An 18916-nucleotide genomic window follows, 5' to 3' on the forward strand; every position below is an offset into this window, starting at 1 on the left:
AGATCTTGCAGAACCTCTGGAGAAAGAAAAAGAGTTAACATAGCAAGTCTTTGCACGTGTTTGGTGATTGCAGATTGATCTTTAAAGAGGCAGAGTAAATGTGACAGGAAATCAAGGGAGCAGAGAATCAGGGAACCCAGGGTGCAGGGTGGGAAGAGTCAGGGTCACCCAGGTAAGCAGGACTTGCTGCTCCAGAACCTTCTCGGGAGCTGCCTGCAGCCATAGTTTGCAAGCTTTTGTATAGTCTTTACCTATAAATAAATGTTGTTGCTTTCCCCTTAACTGGTGAACAAGAGTTATTACATCAGCGATGAAGAAAAAAGCAAGCCTTGAACTGAGAGTATACAATTTCTGTTGGGAGTGAATTTGAGACAAAGAAGCGGAATTACAAAAATGCCACTCTTTGGATGGATAGATCCTTTTGATGCCTCTGTGGAGGACTGGACACAAATCATAGAGCCTTTGAACTATTACTTTCAGACCAACGAAATAGAGGAGGAGGTGAAGAAAAAGGCAATCTTCCAGAGTGTGTGTGGAACCCAGGCTTACAATTTGATTCGCAGTCTCACAACCTCAAGAGCCCCAACTTCAAGTCATTCGCTGAATTGATAGTCAAATTTCCATCCAAAACCATTAGTCGTATTGCAGAGATTTAAGTTTAACTCAAGGGGGAGAGCCCAAGGGGAAACTATTGCAACTTATATCACCAGCAAATATCATAGCAGTGCGACTTTGGAGCCACTCTGGTTAATATGCTGTGGGACAGTCTGCAGTAATGAGGCTATTCAATGGAACTTACGAGTAGAGGCTGATATAAATTTTAAGTGAGTAGTAGAGATAGCGCTGGCAATGAAGAGCGCTAAAAAGGCGCACAAAAGTTACGAAGTGTGCAAAATAGTGTCATTCACCAGAAGGGGCAGGAATCTGCCGTTAGCAGTGGTGCCAAAAATGAAGATTTAGGAGTGAAGCAGGAAGCGAATTCAGCCACAAATAAAACAAGAAGATTTAGAAGAGAAAATCAATTGGCAAAGATTGAAGCAGAATGTTACAGTTGTGGGGGTAACCACTCGCAGGTATAAAGAGGCTGAACGTTTTGTTTTTGTCACAGAAAAGGCCATTTAAGGCACTGATGCAAAAGCAGTCAGATCTACCCAGTATGATTAAGTAGAGCATCACAAGTATATATAGTGGATTATATGGCCTTGTTCTTCCTGAAATTGTAAAATCCTGCCCTTGGTCAACGGAACATTCCATGGTCTGCCCCCTCGCTTGCTCAGATTCCTTTGACGGGCAGGATGATAAAATTCCGGTCATAATGTGGAAGAAGCTAGTACCAACGATTTAGATGTCCACTCCCTGTTTGTTCACTTCCCGAGGTTGTCGTGATAAACATACACAAAGGTTTGTTCCAGTATACATTCCTGCCCTTTGGTGTGTCATCAGCATGTGTTATTTTCCAGAGGACAACGGAAAGTCTGTTTCAAGGGCTGCCACGAATTATAGTATATCTTGATAATGTTCTTATAACTGGATTGACAGAAGTCAAGCACCTAACTAACTTGGAGGAGGTGCAAAAGAGATTTCAAGAGGCCGCCGTTTGCCTCAAGAAAGGGAAATGTACCTTTCAAGCCACCAAGGTAACCTACCTGGGGTACTGTGTAGATGCACAAGGATTACACCCCATGGAAGGGTCAAGGCCATAAATGAGGCACCCGCCTCCAAAAACACATCTGAGCTCAAGGTATGGTGATTTACTATGGGTGTTTTTTTACCGATTTTGCCAAAGTTATCAGTCCCCTTTTATAGCCTGCTAATGCACCAGCGTGGTTTTGGAAAGCGTCCCAGAAAGAAGCTGTTAACAGAGTAAAATAATTGCTGCATTCTTCAAACTCGTCAATGCATTTTGACCCAAGATATTGGTGTTAACCTGTGATGCCTCTCCAAATGGCATTGGCGCAGTGTTGTCCCATCAGATGGATGATGGATCTGAAGGGCCAGTCAGGTACATTTTGAAAACCCTCTCAGAAGCTGAAAAGGGCTACTCTCAGGTTAAGAAAGAAGGATTATCAATAGTTTTGATGTCAACGAATTTCACGAATATTCGTAAGGTAGCACTTTATTGTTGTTTCTGATCACAAAATGCTTTTGGGTCTTTTTAAGGAAAACAAGGCTATTCCGCCAATTGCATCGGCAAGAACTCAACATTGGGTGTTAATCTTTTCTGCTTACGACTATACCTTCAAGAACCGCCTGGAACACACAGCAAATGCAACTGCCCTTGTTGACTATCTTTGCAAGAGACTGTTGCACCTCCCCAGTGCTGCTGGAAATTGTCATGATGTTGAATCTCTTGGACACATTGTCAGTCTCAGCGAAACAGATCAAGTACTGGATCAGTTGGTATCCACTGCTGTCCAAAGTGAGGCATAGGATACTATTGGGTTTGGCTAATAAGCCAATTTCTGAAGAGATTAAACCATATTTTATACAAAAAGATGAGTTGAGTCACAAAGATGGCGTCATTACCCTGAGGAGCCAGAGTAGTCGCCCCTGTACCAGGAAGAGAGTTGCTCCTAGCTGAATTGCACAGTGCCCATCCAGGAATATCTAAGATGAAGATGCTTGCTGGGAGTTATGTCTGGTAGCCTGGCGTTGATGCGACATTGAGAGCCTAGTCAAGCACTATAAACAGTGCCAATCACAACCAAGGTTGCCTGCTGCAGCCCCACTGCACCCATGGGAGTGACCTGGTCGGCCATGGGTACGAATCCCCATTGATTATGCTGGTCCATTCATGGGCATAATGTTTTTGTTCCCTGTTGATGCACATTCAAAGTGGATAGAAGTGTTTGAGGTGAGGTCTCTGACATTGCATGCTACAGTTGAGAAATTACGCCAATGTTTTTACACCCACGGAATACCTGAAGTCATAGGCCGGAATTTTATTGCCCAGCCCACCCCAGGAGTCGGAGCAGGTAAGGGCCGGACCATGGAACGATCCGTTGGTCTCAGACGGGATGTTACAGTTTCGGGACAAGCGAGGCCATAAAATCCCGCCGATGGTGTCTGATAATGGAACAGCCTTCACGAGTGCTGAGTTTCACTTTACCACCCTCAATGGTATCAAACACATTAGGACTGAGCCTTACCACCCAGCATTCAAAAGACTTGCTGAATGAGTCGTCCAAACTTTAAGTCTGACCTTTAAGAAGCTGTCAGGAGGTACCCTGGAGACTAGAATCTCACAATTCATTCTGGGCTATTGGACCACTTTGCATGCAACAACGGGAATCCTGCCACAGAGTTGATAATGAATCATCATCTCAGAACTGACTGAGCCTCGTGTTTCCAAATTTGCTGGGAAGGTAAAAAGCCAGCCAAAGCAGTCATAGAACATAGAACATAGAACATTACAGCGCAGAACAGGCCCTTCGGCCCACGATGTTGCACCGACCAGTTAAAAAAAAAAACTGTGACCCTCCAACCTAAACCAATTTCTTTTCGTCCATGAACCTATCTACGGATCTCTTAAACGCCCCCAAACTAGGCGCATTTACTACTGATGCTGGCAGGGCATTCCAATCCCTCACCACCCTCTGGGTAAAGAACCTACCCCTGACATCGGTTCTATAACTACCCCCCCTCAATTTAAAGCCATGCCCCCTCGTGCTGGATTTCTCCATCAGAGGAAAAAGGCTATCACTATCCACCCTATCTAAACCTCTAATCATCTTATATGTTTCAATAAGATCCCCTCTTAGCCGCCGCCTTTCCAGCGAAAACAATCCCAAATCCCTCAGCCTCTCCTCATAGGATCTCCCCTCCATACCAGGCAACATCCTGGTAAACCTCCTCTGCACCCTCTCCAAAGCCTCCACATCCTTCCTGTAATGTGGGGACCAGAACTGCACACAGTACTCCAAGTGCGGCCGCACCAGAGTTGTGTACAGTTGCAACATAACGCTACGACTCCTAAATTCAATCCCCCTACCAATAAACGCCAAGACACCATATGCCTTCTTAACAACCTTATCTACTTGATTCCCAACTTTCAGGGATCTATGCACACATACACCTAGATCCCTCTGCTCCTCCACACTATTCAAAGTCCTCCCGTTAGCCCTATACTCAACACATCTGTTATTCCTACCAAAGTGAATTACCTCACACTTCTCCGCATTAAACTCCATCCGCCACCTCTCGGCCCAACTTTGCAACCTGTCTAAGTCTTCCTGCAAACTACGACACCCTTCCTCACTGTCTACCACACCACCGACTTTGGTGTCATCAGCAAATTTGCTAATCCACCCAACTATACCCTCATCCAGATCATTAATAAATATTACAAACAGCAGTGGCCCCAAAACAGATCAGTAAACAAACTATGATTGATATAAGTCAACACGGTCTTTTCAGTGGCTGAAGCTGTGTAGGTGTTGAATTTCTGGAAGTGGGGTGAGTTGGGTCCCTGGAGTCGCTGTATCCAAAACTGGACCACATGTCTTATCAAGTGCACGGTGAAGGAACGATCTCCATTTGAGACAGCAAGAGTTTCCCCAGCAACCAGTACTGCCATCAGGACCTATATCGCCATCTGGGAATGTTGTCAACTAGCAAAGCAACGAGGTACCAGGCCACCCTGTTACAGGCGAAACTGACGTCCCCATGGAAGCAGGTGGAACTGTAATGCCTGTGTCTGAAGAGACATCTGCAATTGGTGTTTCAACTGACAGCACTCCAGTGGAAGTACCCCAGACAGAGGTGTTACGCCGGGCCACTAGGGATTAGAAACCACCTGAAAGACTTAATTTATAATGGACTGGATTCGTGTACTAAATGTTTCATCATCTGGCAATGTGTAAATTGAGTATTGACATTTGTATAAATGGACTTAGAGGGGGAGGAATGTCGTGATTGTCCCTTTAAGAAGCAATTTGCACAGTAAGGGTCACATGACTGAGGAATCCATAGGGGAGCAAGGTGAGGGATCACGTGGTAAGCAGGGCCAGCTTTTCCAGCACCTTTTCAGGAACTGGCTACAGCCTTAATCTGTAAATAAACATGTTGGGTGAGATTCTCCAGTCTCCCAGCCGCATGTTTCCCACCAGCGGGAGGTGGGAATTCCCATTGACGTCACCCCACACTGGTGGGAAACCCAGAGGTGGGGGTGTGCTGCCGGCGGGATCGGAGAATCCTGCTGGCACGAATGGGCGGAGAATTCCGGCCGTTGTTTTTCCCTTAGCTGGTAAACAAGAATTATTACAATTTGACACTTAAAAATGTTATGAAGCCATGCTTGATATAAGACTAATTTCTAATTAGAACTTTTAGGAGTGTAAAAAATAAATTGGTGGATGCAAGTTAAAAAATGGTAATGCAGATAATAATGGACAGAGGATAGACAAACCTCGAGGATCTGGCAGATTCCACCCTAAGTCATTGAAATAAATTGGTTTGGAAACTATAGGTATGACAATCATAATTTTCCAAAACTCTCCAGATTCTGAAAGTGTAATTTTGGACTGAAATATTGCAAATATCAATCCATTGTTTAAGAAGTAAGGAAGGGAGAAGCCAGGTAACTACTTACCTGTCAGTTGAACAGCAGTTGTGTAGAATCTATCATTAAGAATAGTGATTGAGCACTGGAGCAAATGTCAGCTGATCAAAGAGAGTCAGAATGCATTTGTGAAAGCTATGCAATGTTTGAATAACCCAGTTGAAATTTTTAAGGGGGTTGCTAATATGGTACATAAGAGAGTACTTATGGACATTGAAGATATGAATTTCCTGGAATGGCATTTGATAAATTTTTGCACAAGGAATTTATTTGCAAAAATGAAAAGTAATTAATTCGAGATAACCTTGTAACATGGATTGGTAACTGGTTGGGAGATAAGAAACAGAAAACAGGCAGGCCAGTATGAATTGGGTGCAGGGAATTATTATTGCATTGGAATGGGTACTCCCAAAGTCAATTGGGCCTCAGTTCTCAAATCGATCATGCCAGAAAACTGCAGACACATGCTGCGTCCTTTGAATTTCTGGTCACTGCAATGACATTAGGTTGTGGAAAAGGGGTCAACCAGGGAGGGACAAAGCAGCAATTGGAAGATGTGGGATGCAGAAACAGGGAGAAAGGCAGGCAGGGGTGGGCAGAGGGGTAAGAGGAAACAGTGACTAGGTCGAAGTTGTAAGACATTGATGAAGCAGTATGTAGTGAGCAGTGGCTGGCAGCAGCCTACACTTTTATTGTGGAGTCAGTAAAATGCTAACATTTTGGGCTCCTCGCTCTTTCCTTTCAGGTGGAGGCACTGGGTCATCGTCTGAAAAATTGGGTCGTTCTCTTCCCATCATTTTTCACATCTCTATTTTTCCCCTAAACCTCTCACTCTCATTGTGGCCGTTATCCCATCACCTTCCATTATCTCTTCAGCTTCTCATTATTTCTTCCTCCCACTCCCACTATCATGTTGATACAATGCATGGTTTCCACTTACCTTTGATTTTTCCCTCCCTAACGCATAGGTCATGAAGGTCAATTGTAATGTGCCTATTACTGTCCTGGCTAAGAGTCCAACCACTTATTTACTCCCAACCACTAGACAGTGGTAGACAGCACAAAAATTCTAGAGCAATTCCAGGAACAAATGTGCTGCTGATAAGTTCATGGTGAGTAGGGAACAAAATCCCAAAGAACAATGTGCAGCTCTTCCATTAAGTTCACCTGGAAACTTGTTGTATACACAAAGGGAGAGAACTTTCAGAGTAGAATAAACTGATGCAAATGTAATTTTAAGAATTAATTTTAGACTGATTCACAAAAGTACTATTTTGTTCCCTAAGGACAAAAAAGTCCACACTTTTAACTCATTTCTGAAGTGCAGAAGTAGTATGTAGAGATAATTCTCAAGAATACAGTTTCAGTAAAGATGTTTTATCTGCAAACAAAGATCTGAAGCTATGCAGATAATAATGGGGCAAGGCGATTGAGGTGTAATCTAGCTGAGGGGTTTAAATGATCTAAAAATAAAAAATATTTTTGATACTACGGTAGAGTCAATATTACTTAAAAATAAGGCAAATTTCAATTTCTTCTTAAATCACTGTTTTAACTTGATCGGTTTGGCACCAATGTCAGCATTATACAGCCCTTACATGCAAGAAAGTTGTTGATTGAGGTACCACCATTACAAATTTACATACAATTTACTTAATCACAGCTTATAGAACAGCTGTTGGTGCTGACATGATGCAATGGGATTTCAGACTGTCCTTTGAACTCCAGAATTGGGTTCAAATTTAAATGTGGCGAAGTATACTTTCTGAATTTAAGAGCAATACCCAATGGACACATGGTCATAGCATAAAACTACCCACTAATTTGGCAGTCCCACTAGTATAATAGTGGTACAGTATGGGTGACCTTCTGTGGTTAGAGTTAAGACACATTACTGAGACAGGTTAGGTGGAGCTACAGTCTGTATCTAATGACCCATTATACTAAGAATGAAATCAATGATCAGGACCTCTTTATATTGGATTCTCAATCAACTTCACCCAGCTTGAATAACTTGTGGCCATTTAACTTATCATACATTGGACCCCGCCACCACTGTGCATGGTTGAGTCAATAGCAGCTCAGCAATATATGTTATGACAGCTTAACATTTACAGTTTTCTAAATGGGAAAATGCTTAAGAAATCAGAAACACAAAGGGACTTGGGAGTCATTGTTCAAGATTCTCTTAAGGTTAACGTGCAGGTTCAGTTGGCAGTTAGGAAAGCAAATGCAATGTTAGCATTCATGTCGAGACGGCTAGAATACAAGAGCAGGGATGTACTTCTGAGGCTGTACAAAGCTCTGGTCAGACCCCATCTGGAGTGTTGTGAGCAGTTTTGGACCCCATATCTAAAGAAGGATGTGCTGGCCTTGGAAAGGGTCCAGAGGAGGTTCACAAGAATGATCCCTGGAATGAAGAGCTTGTCATACGAGGAATGGTTGAGGACTCTGGGTTTGGCCTCGTTGGAGTTTAGAAGGATGAGGGGGGATCTTATTGAAACTTACAGGATACTGCGAGGCCTGGATAGAGTGAACGTGGAGTGGATGTTTCCACTAGTAGGAAAAACTAGAACCAGAGGGCACAACTTCAGGCTAAAGGGACAATCCTTTAAAACAGGGATGAGGAGGAATTTCTTCAGCCAGAGAGTGGTGAATCTGTGGAACTCTTTGCCACAGAAGGCTGTGGAGACCAGGTCATTGAGTGTCTTTAAGACAGAGATAGATAGGTTCTTGATTAATAAGGGGATCAGGGGTTATGGGGAAAAGGCAGGAGAATGGGGATGAGAAAAATATCAGCCACGATTGAATGGCAGAACAAACTCGATGGGCCGAGTGGCTTAATTCTGCTCCTATGTCTTATGGTCTTATTGTATGCCTCCAGGATTCAGGATTAGACCATTCACCAAGATACGCAGTGGGGGTGGATGGAGGAAGTGAGTATAGGAGTATCTAGTCTTGACGCTTTAGTCGTCATAAAGTGGGGCAGGTAGTCTTTCCAACCTGTCAATTTCATATACTTGTAAGTCCATAATGGACCATTTGGTAATCTCCTCATTACCTTAAATACGGTGTGGGGAAGTTTAGAATTCTTTAATTTTGAATTACCAATATAACAAAGATTAGATTTATACAAATTCTGACCCATGAGTATTTTAACCATGATTTACCTTCCATTGCTGCTGAAGTAATTTAATGAGGGCAATACAATAATTTCTTTCATAAGCAGGTAACAGAGATTTACGCTGGTACTTAAAACAGTTACCAAGCTTTTCTGTAGTTTGTGGTTGTATACGATAGAAAAATTATGGAAGGATGCCACAAGGCTGCAGCACATGGAAAAGTTGAGATAAATTGCTTAACAATAAAATTCAAGTTGTTTATTAATAATGTCTCAATCCTGAAATATCACAGCATGGAAGCACAAACTAGGCAGGTATTATTCTGTGTAAAATGCAGCAATTTCTACATTTTCTTTTGCAGTGTTAATATTTTAACTTTCATTTGTGCATTATTGTGATCAGGCTTGATATAGCATCCAGAATAACTGGACTGGCAGATACAATATACCTTATAAGTCATCTAGAATAATCAATGATTACTTGCAATGATCTGATTCCCAATACTAAATTCTCCCAGATGATCTGGCTAGATTTTGAATCTGATGGGACTAACATATAAACTTTACAGTGAAATCCATTTTAAGAAACAACACAAAATACTTCTCACCACCCTCTGGTAACAAATTACAATACAAGTAAAATGGGTGTGCAGGATCTTGTTTTTCAATATTTACTTCTGTTTTGATTTACACGATAGCCTTTTCTAAATAATTTATGGCATGATAAATTTATTGCACAGTGCAAGCTAACTGCAAATAAGAATTGCCAAATAATTAGATTTTAGTGCAATGCTTATAAATTACCCACTGATTTGTCCAGACTTGTTTGTCAGCCCTGTTGTGCTTTAGGTCATCTTTGACATTTTGGTGTTTGTGTTTTAATTGCTGATTTACACTTTGACAGATGAATCTTGATGCCTGATGTCCAGGACTGTGATGTCTAAAGGGATTCAAGGCAATTAGAAGAGAAGTCCTCACCTTAGAAATAATGTTATACTTTATTCTTTCCCTTTAGATCTCAGTTAAGAGTAATACAGAGCAGAATGAATTGTCTTACATTTTCATAACAGGTGCAGGATTAAATTTAAATGGGGATTTCACAATATACAATGATATGTAATACTTTGGTTTGGATAAGAAACATCTGTATATCATTAGACTGCTCATATCATTACTGACTGTGTTATGAACAAGGTTTACTTTGATTTTTAAAAATTGATTTAATAATCAGTAAATTTTAATACAAAAGTAATAGAAGTTGTAATTAAGTGATTTTTAAAAAATAAATGTTTTTTCTCAACCCTTTGTATAACAGAAGAGCACATAATTGCTTTTGGTCACTGTTTCATTCTATCTTGAGGTGACATTCAAATTCTTTGCATCAGAATTAAATAAATATGATTTTATATATGTTATACATTTATGTGTTCTTTATACAGTAAAACTGTAATCAAATCTCACCTAAAACAGAGTTAAAAATTTTAGAAACTACAATGCAGATGCACTATTACATTATTAGTGCTATTCAGCTTTGAACTGGTCTGGAAACAGTGCTGTACTTGTAATTTGTAAGCTATTAAAGGTCGATATTTTAGGTGCTGCTCAAAACATAAGTGAAACCAACAACTTTCAAAAATATCTGGTCCAATTAATTGAAAAACTTAGGGAAGGCTGAGGGGTTTTAACAAGAAAGATTTAGCTAACATGGTGAGTTAGCTCGATGATGGCACACATTCAAGTACATGGTGTCACAAAGCAATAGGATGCAGAATTGATTTCTCTCTCTCCCATACGCTTATGAAGTTCCTAATTTTAGCTGCACTGCTGTAGGAATACACAAATTGGAAACTAGGCACTTGCTTATGCAGTAAGGGACAAAATTAAAGCCGGAGTTGTCTTCTGGCTATTGTCACACAATTCCTTCTGGTCTCCACGGAGGCATAAGCAGAGGTCTGAGGCTAAATTTCCCACTCTCACTTCACCCACTGGAGTCTTGGGAAGATAAAAGGAACTGATAATTTCATAAACTCCCCAACAGCGTTATTGAGAATAGAGTTCTTTTTAAATTAAAAAAAAACAGAAAGAAGCCTTGATGGCAAAATAACTTCTTATTAAAATGGACATAGCAAGCTATAAGATAAGGTTTAATCAAATAATTTATCAGTAACTTTAGCAAAATGCCTATATCCCTCTTTACTCCTACTTTGAATAAAAGATGCTGAAGTTATAGTGTGGAAACCACCATTAAATCAACTTTGCAGGGGTTACTGCATTCAAATGGCTATTGAGTATCAGGCCCTTGCAACTGCCACCGTGGTAACTGTAAGGTTATAAACTAGAAGGGCTGGCATGCCAACTGACTGCCTCTTGTGATATTTTGAATGAGGCAAAAATATAATGATGCAAACTACATATGGTGTTCCTTTGAGTTCTTTTATGCAGCAAAATAGAAACTAAAACCATGCCAGATTAATGAGCAACATTCATAAATCCAGTTTGCTAAAATTTCTAGATTTCTCAAGTAGACTTCTTTTATATTTCCTCCACCTTAATGGCTTCCCAATTCCCAATTAATAATTTCCAATCTGTGTCAAGTTAGCTGATCTCAGCAGAGTGGTAGTATGGGCACAACTATTGACTTTAGCACCCATGGACTAGGAACATTGATTTGATTATGTAAATTAGGCATGTCCTTACTCGAAAGCTGAAAGGTGACATGATTGCTTTGTTTTAGGATTTTAAAAGGGTTTTAGATAATGTGGACCATGACAATTATTTCACCTTGTCCAAAAAAAGGAAACAAAGGTCATGGACTGTGCTTTAAAGGGAGTTATTTCAAAATGAATCTGTAAACAATATTTCAGTAAGGGAGTTGTCAATCTCATGTGGTGTCACTGCAGCTCTCAGTTACATCAGATTTTATGGCTGTCCATAGTCAGATAAGACAAGACATCCTTTGTCAGTACTAGACTTAACCTTATGTTTAGGTGTACGATGGTCAAATAATATCCCGTGAGGCACAACAAAAATGATCCAAGGTTGGAAAACTCAAATTAATAAAAATAATTGCAGTGTTGATTATCTGTCACTAGATGTCACTATTGCAATTAAATATTTAAATGAAATATTTATGAAGAATGCAAAAGACATCCAGAAACAGATCATTATTGCTTCATCAACTTCTTCTTCACTTTGACTCCAAGAATATAACAGTTGTACTCCTACAAATTGGACTGTTAAATCTAAATTAACTCCTGTGTTCAGAATCATAGACCAACATGACATCTTGATACAAGTTAATTGTAAAGCTCATAAAAACATTGTTTAGAATTGGTAAGACACTTCTAGGAGAAAAGTACGAGCAGAAGATTTATTGTACGAGAATACCTGAGGCTGCATCAATTGTTTATCGCACGTTGCTTCAAAGTCCAAAACCAAAAAATTGTGGTAAGTCTGTGGAGGGAAAGATGATCTAGATGATGGCTGCTGCCCTGAAGCCATGATATTATCAACCGACAGAGGCAGTGATTGAATATCTGAGTATCGCCTGTGTGAAACCAATTCTGCACTTCCTCTCTCAGAATGGAACAAAAATACCAAAGGTTGTCCTAATCCAGAACTTCTGTGCAAACTACGAAGAAAATTGGCCCTTCTGATCCAATGGATAAACTGCACCATTGGGTTTCTGTAACAAATCAATAGAAATTCAGAGTATTAGGAAACCATTAAATAGCAGAAAGATTTGTATAACATTGTAATTTGAAACCAGCAAGTGAGAACATAGCAAACACTCAAAACAAAAATTCACCGATTCAATTGTAAGTTGTTATGGACATTTAGAAATCTTGTTCATTATATACGGGGTGGCATCACAGAAATTTGCATGAACTGATTTATTTTTTACAGGTAACTTCTTCTCGCTTTTTCCTTTCTTATTCCAGGCTAGGAGGCTGGTGCAGAAGCATCATATTTATTAATGACTTAGAGGAGGGGGCTGAAGGGTGGATCAGTAAATTTGCTGATGACACCAAGATTGGTGGAGTAGTGGATGAGGTGGAGGGCTGTTGTAGGCTGCAAAGAGACATAGATAGGATGCAAAGCTGGGCTGAAAAATGGCAAATGGAGTTTAACCCTGATAAATGTGAGGTGATTCATTTTGGTAGGACAAATTTAAATGTGGATTACAGGGTCAAAGGTAGGGTTCTGAAGACTGTGGAGGAACAGAGAGATCTTGGGGTCCATATCCACAGATCTCTAAAGGTTGCCAGTCAAGTGGATAGAGCTGTGAAGAAGGCCTATAGTGTGTTAGCTTTTATTAACAGGGGGTTGGAGTTTAAGAGCCGTGGGGTTATGCTGCAACTGTACAGGACCTTGGTGAGACCACATTTGGAATATTGTGTGCAGTTCTGGTCACCTCACTATAAGAAGGATGTGGAAGCGCTGGAAAGAGTGCAGAGGAGATTTACCAGGATGCTGCCTGGTTTGGAGGGTAGGTCATATGAGGAAAGGTTGAGGGAGCTAGGGCTGTTCTCTCTGGAGCGGAGGAGGCTGAGGGGAGACTTAATAGAGGTGTATAAAATGATGAAGGGGATAGATAGAGTGAACGTTCAAAGACTATTTCCTCGAGTGGATGGAGCTATTACAAGGGGGCATAACTATAGGGTTTGTGGTGGGAGATACAGGACGGATATCAGAGGTAGGTTCTTTACGCAGAGAGTGGTTGGGGTGTGGAATGGACTGCCTGCAGTGATAGTGGAGTCAGACACTTTAGAAACATTTAAGCGGTTATTGGATAGGCACATGGAGCACACCAGGATGATAGGGAGTGGGATAGCTTGATCTTGGTTTCAGATAAAGCTCGGCACAACATCGTGGGCCGAAGGGCCTGTTCTGTGCTGTACTGTTCTATGTTCTATATTCCTTCCTATTGTACCACTAATACACCAGCAAAATGAGAAAGCACTGTAAATATGCAAAGCGTCGATCTAATATTAGTAGCATTAATATCCACTTTGTTGAATCAAATTAACAGCAACACAGCTTTTGGAATCATGGTCAACAATGACACTGGCAGTAATAAGAACATAAGAAATAGGAGCAGGAGTAGGCCATCTGGCCCCTCGAGCCTGCCCTGCCATTCAATAAGATCATTGCTGATCTGAAGTGGATCAGTTCCACTTACCTGCCTGATCTCCATAACCCCTAATTCCCTTACCGATCAGGAATCCATCTATCCGTGATTTAAACATATTCAATGAGGTAGCCTCCACCACTTCAGTGGGCAGAGAATTCCAGAGATTCACCACCCTCTGAGAGAAGAAGTTCCTCCTCAACTCTGTCCTAAACTGATCCCCCTTTATTTTGAGGCTGTGCCCTCGAGTTCTAGTTTCCTTTCTAAGTGGAAAGAATCTCTCCACCTCTACCCTATCCAGCCCCTTCATTATCTTATAGGTCTCTATAAGATCCCCCCTCAGCCTTCTAAATTCCAACGAGTACAAACCCAATCTGCTCAGTCTCTCCTCATAACCAACAGCCCTCATCTCTGGTATCAACCTGGTGAACCTTCTCTGCACTCCCTCCAAGGCCAATATATCCTTCCGCAAATAAGGGGACCAATACTGCACACAGTATTCCAGCTGCGGCCTCACCAATGCTCTGTACAGATGCAGCAAGACATCTCTGCTTTTATCATAGAAATCATAGAAATCATAGAAACCCTACAGTGCAGAAGGAGGCCATTCGGCCCATCGAGTCTGCACCGACCACAATCCCACCCAGGCCCTACCCGCTAATCCCTTTTTTTTTTTTACCCGCTAATCCCTCTAACCTACGCATCCTAGGACTCTAAGGGGCAATTTTTAACCTGGCCAATCAACCTAACCCGCACATCTTTGGACTGTGGGAGGAAACCGGAGCACCCGGAGGAAACCCACGCAGACACGAGGAGAATGTGCAAACTCCACACAGACAGTGACCCGAGCCGGGAATCGAACCCGGGACCCTGGACCTGTGAAGCAGCAGTGCTAACCACTGTGTTACCGTGCCGCCCTAATATTCTATCCCCCTTGCGATATAGGCCAACATCCCATTTGCCTTCTTGATCACCTGTTGCACCTGCAGACTGGGTTTTTGAGTCTCATGCACAAGGACCCCCAGGTCCCTTTGCACAGTAGCATGTTGTAATTTTTTCCATTTAGATAATAATCCAATTTGCTATTATTTCCTCCAAAGTGAATAACCTCGCATTTGTCAACATTATACTCCATCAGCCTGTCCAAATCTCTCTGCAGACCTTCTACGCCCTCCACACGATTCACTTTTCCACTTATCTTTGTGTCGTCTGCAAACTTTGTTACCCTACACTCAGTCCCCTCCTCCAGATCGTCTATATAAATGGTAAATAGTTGAGGCCCCCGTACCGATCCCTGCGGCATGCCACTAGTTACCATGTAGTAATGCACAATGCAAAAAGTAAAATTCGGGAAATGTAAGTTGTAGCACTGTAGTCTAGAGGGAGTTTTGGACTTTATTTGTGTACTTTCTAACTAAGGTAAATCAAACAGAAAACAAAAAGGGGAAAGGTTCATTTCCTGAAGATAATCTTCCATCATTTTGATCAAAATTAGTAAATGATGCCCAGAACAGCAAGTATTTTTAGTACCTGGATGTTTTAATGAAGAATTAGACCAAGCAATTCCAGGTGGAGCTGTTATACAGTTTTTAAATCATTGCTTTCCTGCCTAAAGGTGAAGGTTAGGGCAAAACTCTCCCAAGCCTCTGCCAGCGGGTTCGATAGGAGAGGGGCGGGGGGGGAGAGAATATGGTGGCATGCCAAGAAATCGGTTTCGCACCGGCATGAATTTACAGTTGCATCTTCACTTGCTGTATTCTGTGCTGGATCAGGAAACCTGCTGGGAGGTAATAGTGGTAACCAGTCTGTCTGCGGGTAGACTACAAGTCTCCAAGGCTCTAGAAACCTGTTGAGAATGGTCGGGGCTGTAAACAGTTGTGCTTTAAACTCCAACATAAAGGCAAAATACTGACAAAGGATCATCCTGACTCGAAATGTTGGCTCTATTCTCTCTCCACAGATGCTGTCAGACCGGCTGAGTTTCTCCAGCATTTTCCGTTATTGTTTTGTGCTTTAAACTGTCCATTTGCTTTAAAGACAAGAGGTTTTGGGTCTCCAAGAGAGTTAATCAGCTTTTACACCTGGATACAAAGCCCATGTGATTCTCATTGCCATGGAGATGGGCTTTGAGAGGGGAAACGCACAGATAAGCTTAGTCTGCCAGGATCCAAGATAAGGAAAGCAGCTGTAGGCAGCAGGATGCTTTGGGTGGACAATCATATTCAGATTGAAAACACCAAATTCTTGAGGACTTAAAATGAAGCTGTAAAATTCAGATAGCTTGTTTAGAGGAAGAATTTCTGGGGAAAATACCTCACTGTGAAAGACAGTTCTGAGATTAAAATTTTCCAGGCTGAGAAAGAAAAAGAACTGAAGTAAATACTTGTAGGAAAAGAATGACCTTGAACTGGTTCCAGGAAAATTGAATGTCTATTTAAAGGACAGTGTAAGTGTACCTGTGAAGTGTGTTTTTGGTTGTGCTGAAATGAAAAAAAAGAGAACATGGATATAAATTACTACAACAAGTGTTTTAGTCAAGAGTGCTTTAAGTCTTTTGTTACAGTAAAAGTTTTAAAATGTGAAATCTTGCCATTTCATTCTTTCAGCTATTAACTAGAAGTTTATGTTTATTTTTAAAATATATCAGGCTCTGCAGAGATCACAACAAATTGGGGGAATTGTCCAGGATTTCAAATCTACAGATTGGGACAAGTACATTGGGTTTGGCCAGAGTTTAAATTAATAAGATTTTGCAGTGACATTTGCGGAATTTATTGCAAAGTTAAAATGGCTACATCTATTGCTGAAGCTTTCTTCAAAACAGAGGACATGGCATGTCTGTGAGTACCATGCACAGTTAACAGATGTTAATTTAAAAGCTGTGGCAGAAAAATTAGAAATAAGAGTTAAAAGTAAGCACTGAGAAAGCAGAAATAATTTAAGTATTGGCTCAACCTGTGAATTTTGAGGGGCAAAAAGGCAAATCCAGATAAACCACAGATGAAGTTAGCTAGGATTCAGCTGTAGATGAAGCAATTTAAATTTGAAAAGTAAATGGTAAAACAAAAGCTTGAACTTGAAAAAGAGAAAACAAAAAGGGAAATGTGAAAACTTGAATTGGAATTCCAAGGGTAAGAAAAAGAGAGAGAGGGAAGCCTGGAAATTTAAACTGGATAGAAAGGTTTTGATTACATGCACAAGTGGGAGTAGTAGTAAATCAGATTGAACTCCAGTTTATGATTTGAATATTTGTCAAGTACCTAAATTTAGTGGGAAGGAGTAGAAATGTATTTTATATCATTTGAGAAAACTGCTGCAAGTTAACAATCATTCTTTAATTTGTTCGTGGGATATGGACGTCGCTGGCGAGGCCAGTATTTATTGCCCATCCCTAATTGCCTTTGAGAAGATGGTGGTGTGTGGCCTTCTGGAACCACTGCAGTCCACGTACATACACTCTCAGTGCTGTTGGGAAGGGAGTTCCAGGATTTTGACCAGCGCCAATGAAGAAACAGCAATGTGAAATTGTGAGCTGCTGCAGTACATCTGGCAAGATTTCACATTTTATTCACGTCAGGACAGTGTGTCTTGGGGATCTTGCAGGTGGTGGTCATAGAGTCATAGAGCACAGTAAAGACTTAGGTACCATCGAGTCTACACTGACAATAACTACCACTGAAGTCACGCAAATACCATTTTCCAGCACTTGTCCCATATCCTTAAACGTTATGGTATTTCAAGTGCTCATCCAAACACCTTTTTAAAGGTGTAAGCTTTCCGGCCTTAAAAACATTCAATGAGGTAGCCTCAACTGCTTCACTGGGCAGGGAATTCCACAGATTCACAACCCTTCGTGTGAAGAAGTTCCTCCTCAACTCAGTCCTAAATCTACTTCCCCTTATTTTGAGGCTATGCCCCCTAGTTCTAGTTTCACCCGCCAGTGCAAACAACTTCCCTGCTTCTATCTTATCTATTTCCTTTCATAATCTTATATGTTTCTATAAGATCTCCCCTCATTTTTCTGAATTCCAATGAGTATAGCCCCAGTCTACTCAGTCTCTCCTCATAAGCCAACCCTCTCAACTCTGTCTGTAGTTCCAAAAGATGTTGCACCAGTGAGTGAAGCATGTGACAAACCGATACCATCTAATGTACTTACAGTGGATGTAAATTGAAACATAAAAGATAATGGGATTTTATATTTCAGGGTGAAGTAATTCTGTTTGTGTCTGATGAAAGGGGCCAAAGAGATTGTATCCTTTGAGATACAGTGTTGGCTCAATTCCCAGGGTTAGCTAAAGATGTGAATTTCTCTCCAGAGTGTTTGCGAAATAAATGTATATTAATACAGGACATTGGAAATTGTTTACCTGTTCCACTGTGTAGAGTGAATTTAAACTATGCTTTAGTCAATGGGTCTGTTATTATTGGAGCAGTTTTCAAACTACCCATCAGGCGCGGGTAGTGAAGAGGTGAGGTGAAAGTAACAGCCCTTGACATCATGGCAGCATTTGACCAAATGTGGCACCTAGAAGCCCGAGTCAATCAGAATGCAATTATTACAATACTTTGATTAGTATCGAAAAGGATAAGCAGCAATCTTGAGGAAAAAATAGTTAATCAGAAGAGGGCTTGAGAGCAGACCAGTCCCAGGTAAATTGGAATGACAGATTGGCAGGGAAAACTAACAAAGCAATGGGCTGCCTTTAAAGAAGAGTTGGCTCGAATACATTCCCACAAGGGGGAACAGTAGTTAAGCAAAGTCAGAGCTCCCTGGATGATAAAAGAGATAGAGAGTCAGATGAAGCAGAAAAAGGATGCATATGGCAGATGGCAAGTCGATAAGCGGGGAAGTGAAAAAGGAAATGAGACACTTAAGAGAGTGGAAGTTAACATGAAGAGGAATCCAAAAGTCTTCTATATTCATATAAATAGTAACTGGGCAGTAAGAAGTAGGACTGATCAGGTGGAGGCTTTATAGAAGAATAAGAGTTGGTGGAATGCAAGCTTTTGCGCATGTGAATAAACAGGCCAAACTGCAAGGATGCATTGCATAGGAAATGAAGATCTGAACAATAGTATTGATTTAGAAGAAGGGGGCAAG

At 41.1% G+C, this 18916-nt stretch overlaps 1 protein-coding gene across 2 annotated transcripts in view; it reads right to left on the reverse strand.

Moving 5' to 3' along the window:
• Positions 1-18916, reverse strand: part of LOC144497417 (ERI1 exoribonuclease 3-like) — a 352319-nt gene that overhangs the window by 314178 nt on the left and 19225 nt on the right. For both annotated transcript variants that reach the window (XR_013498545.1, XM_078218663.1), the window contains exon 2: positions 12069-12366. Coding sequence is in view for 1 of the 2 variants with exons in the window: in XM_078218663.1 (XP_078074789.1) it covers positions 12069-12359 (291 nt within the window). In the remaining variant the exon portion in view is untranslated. The remainder of the gene's footprint in view (positions 1-12068; positions 12367-18916) is intronic.

Source organism: Mustelus asterias, chromosome 8 (assembly GCF_964213995.1).
Source record: "Mustelus asterias chromosome 8, sMusAst1.hap1.1, whole genome shotgun sequence".
Taxonomy (NCBI): domain Eukaryota; kingdom Metazoa; phylum Chordata; class Chondrichthyes; order Carcharhiniformes; family Triakidae; genus Mustelus; species Mustelus asterias.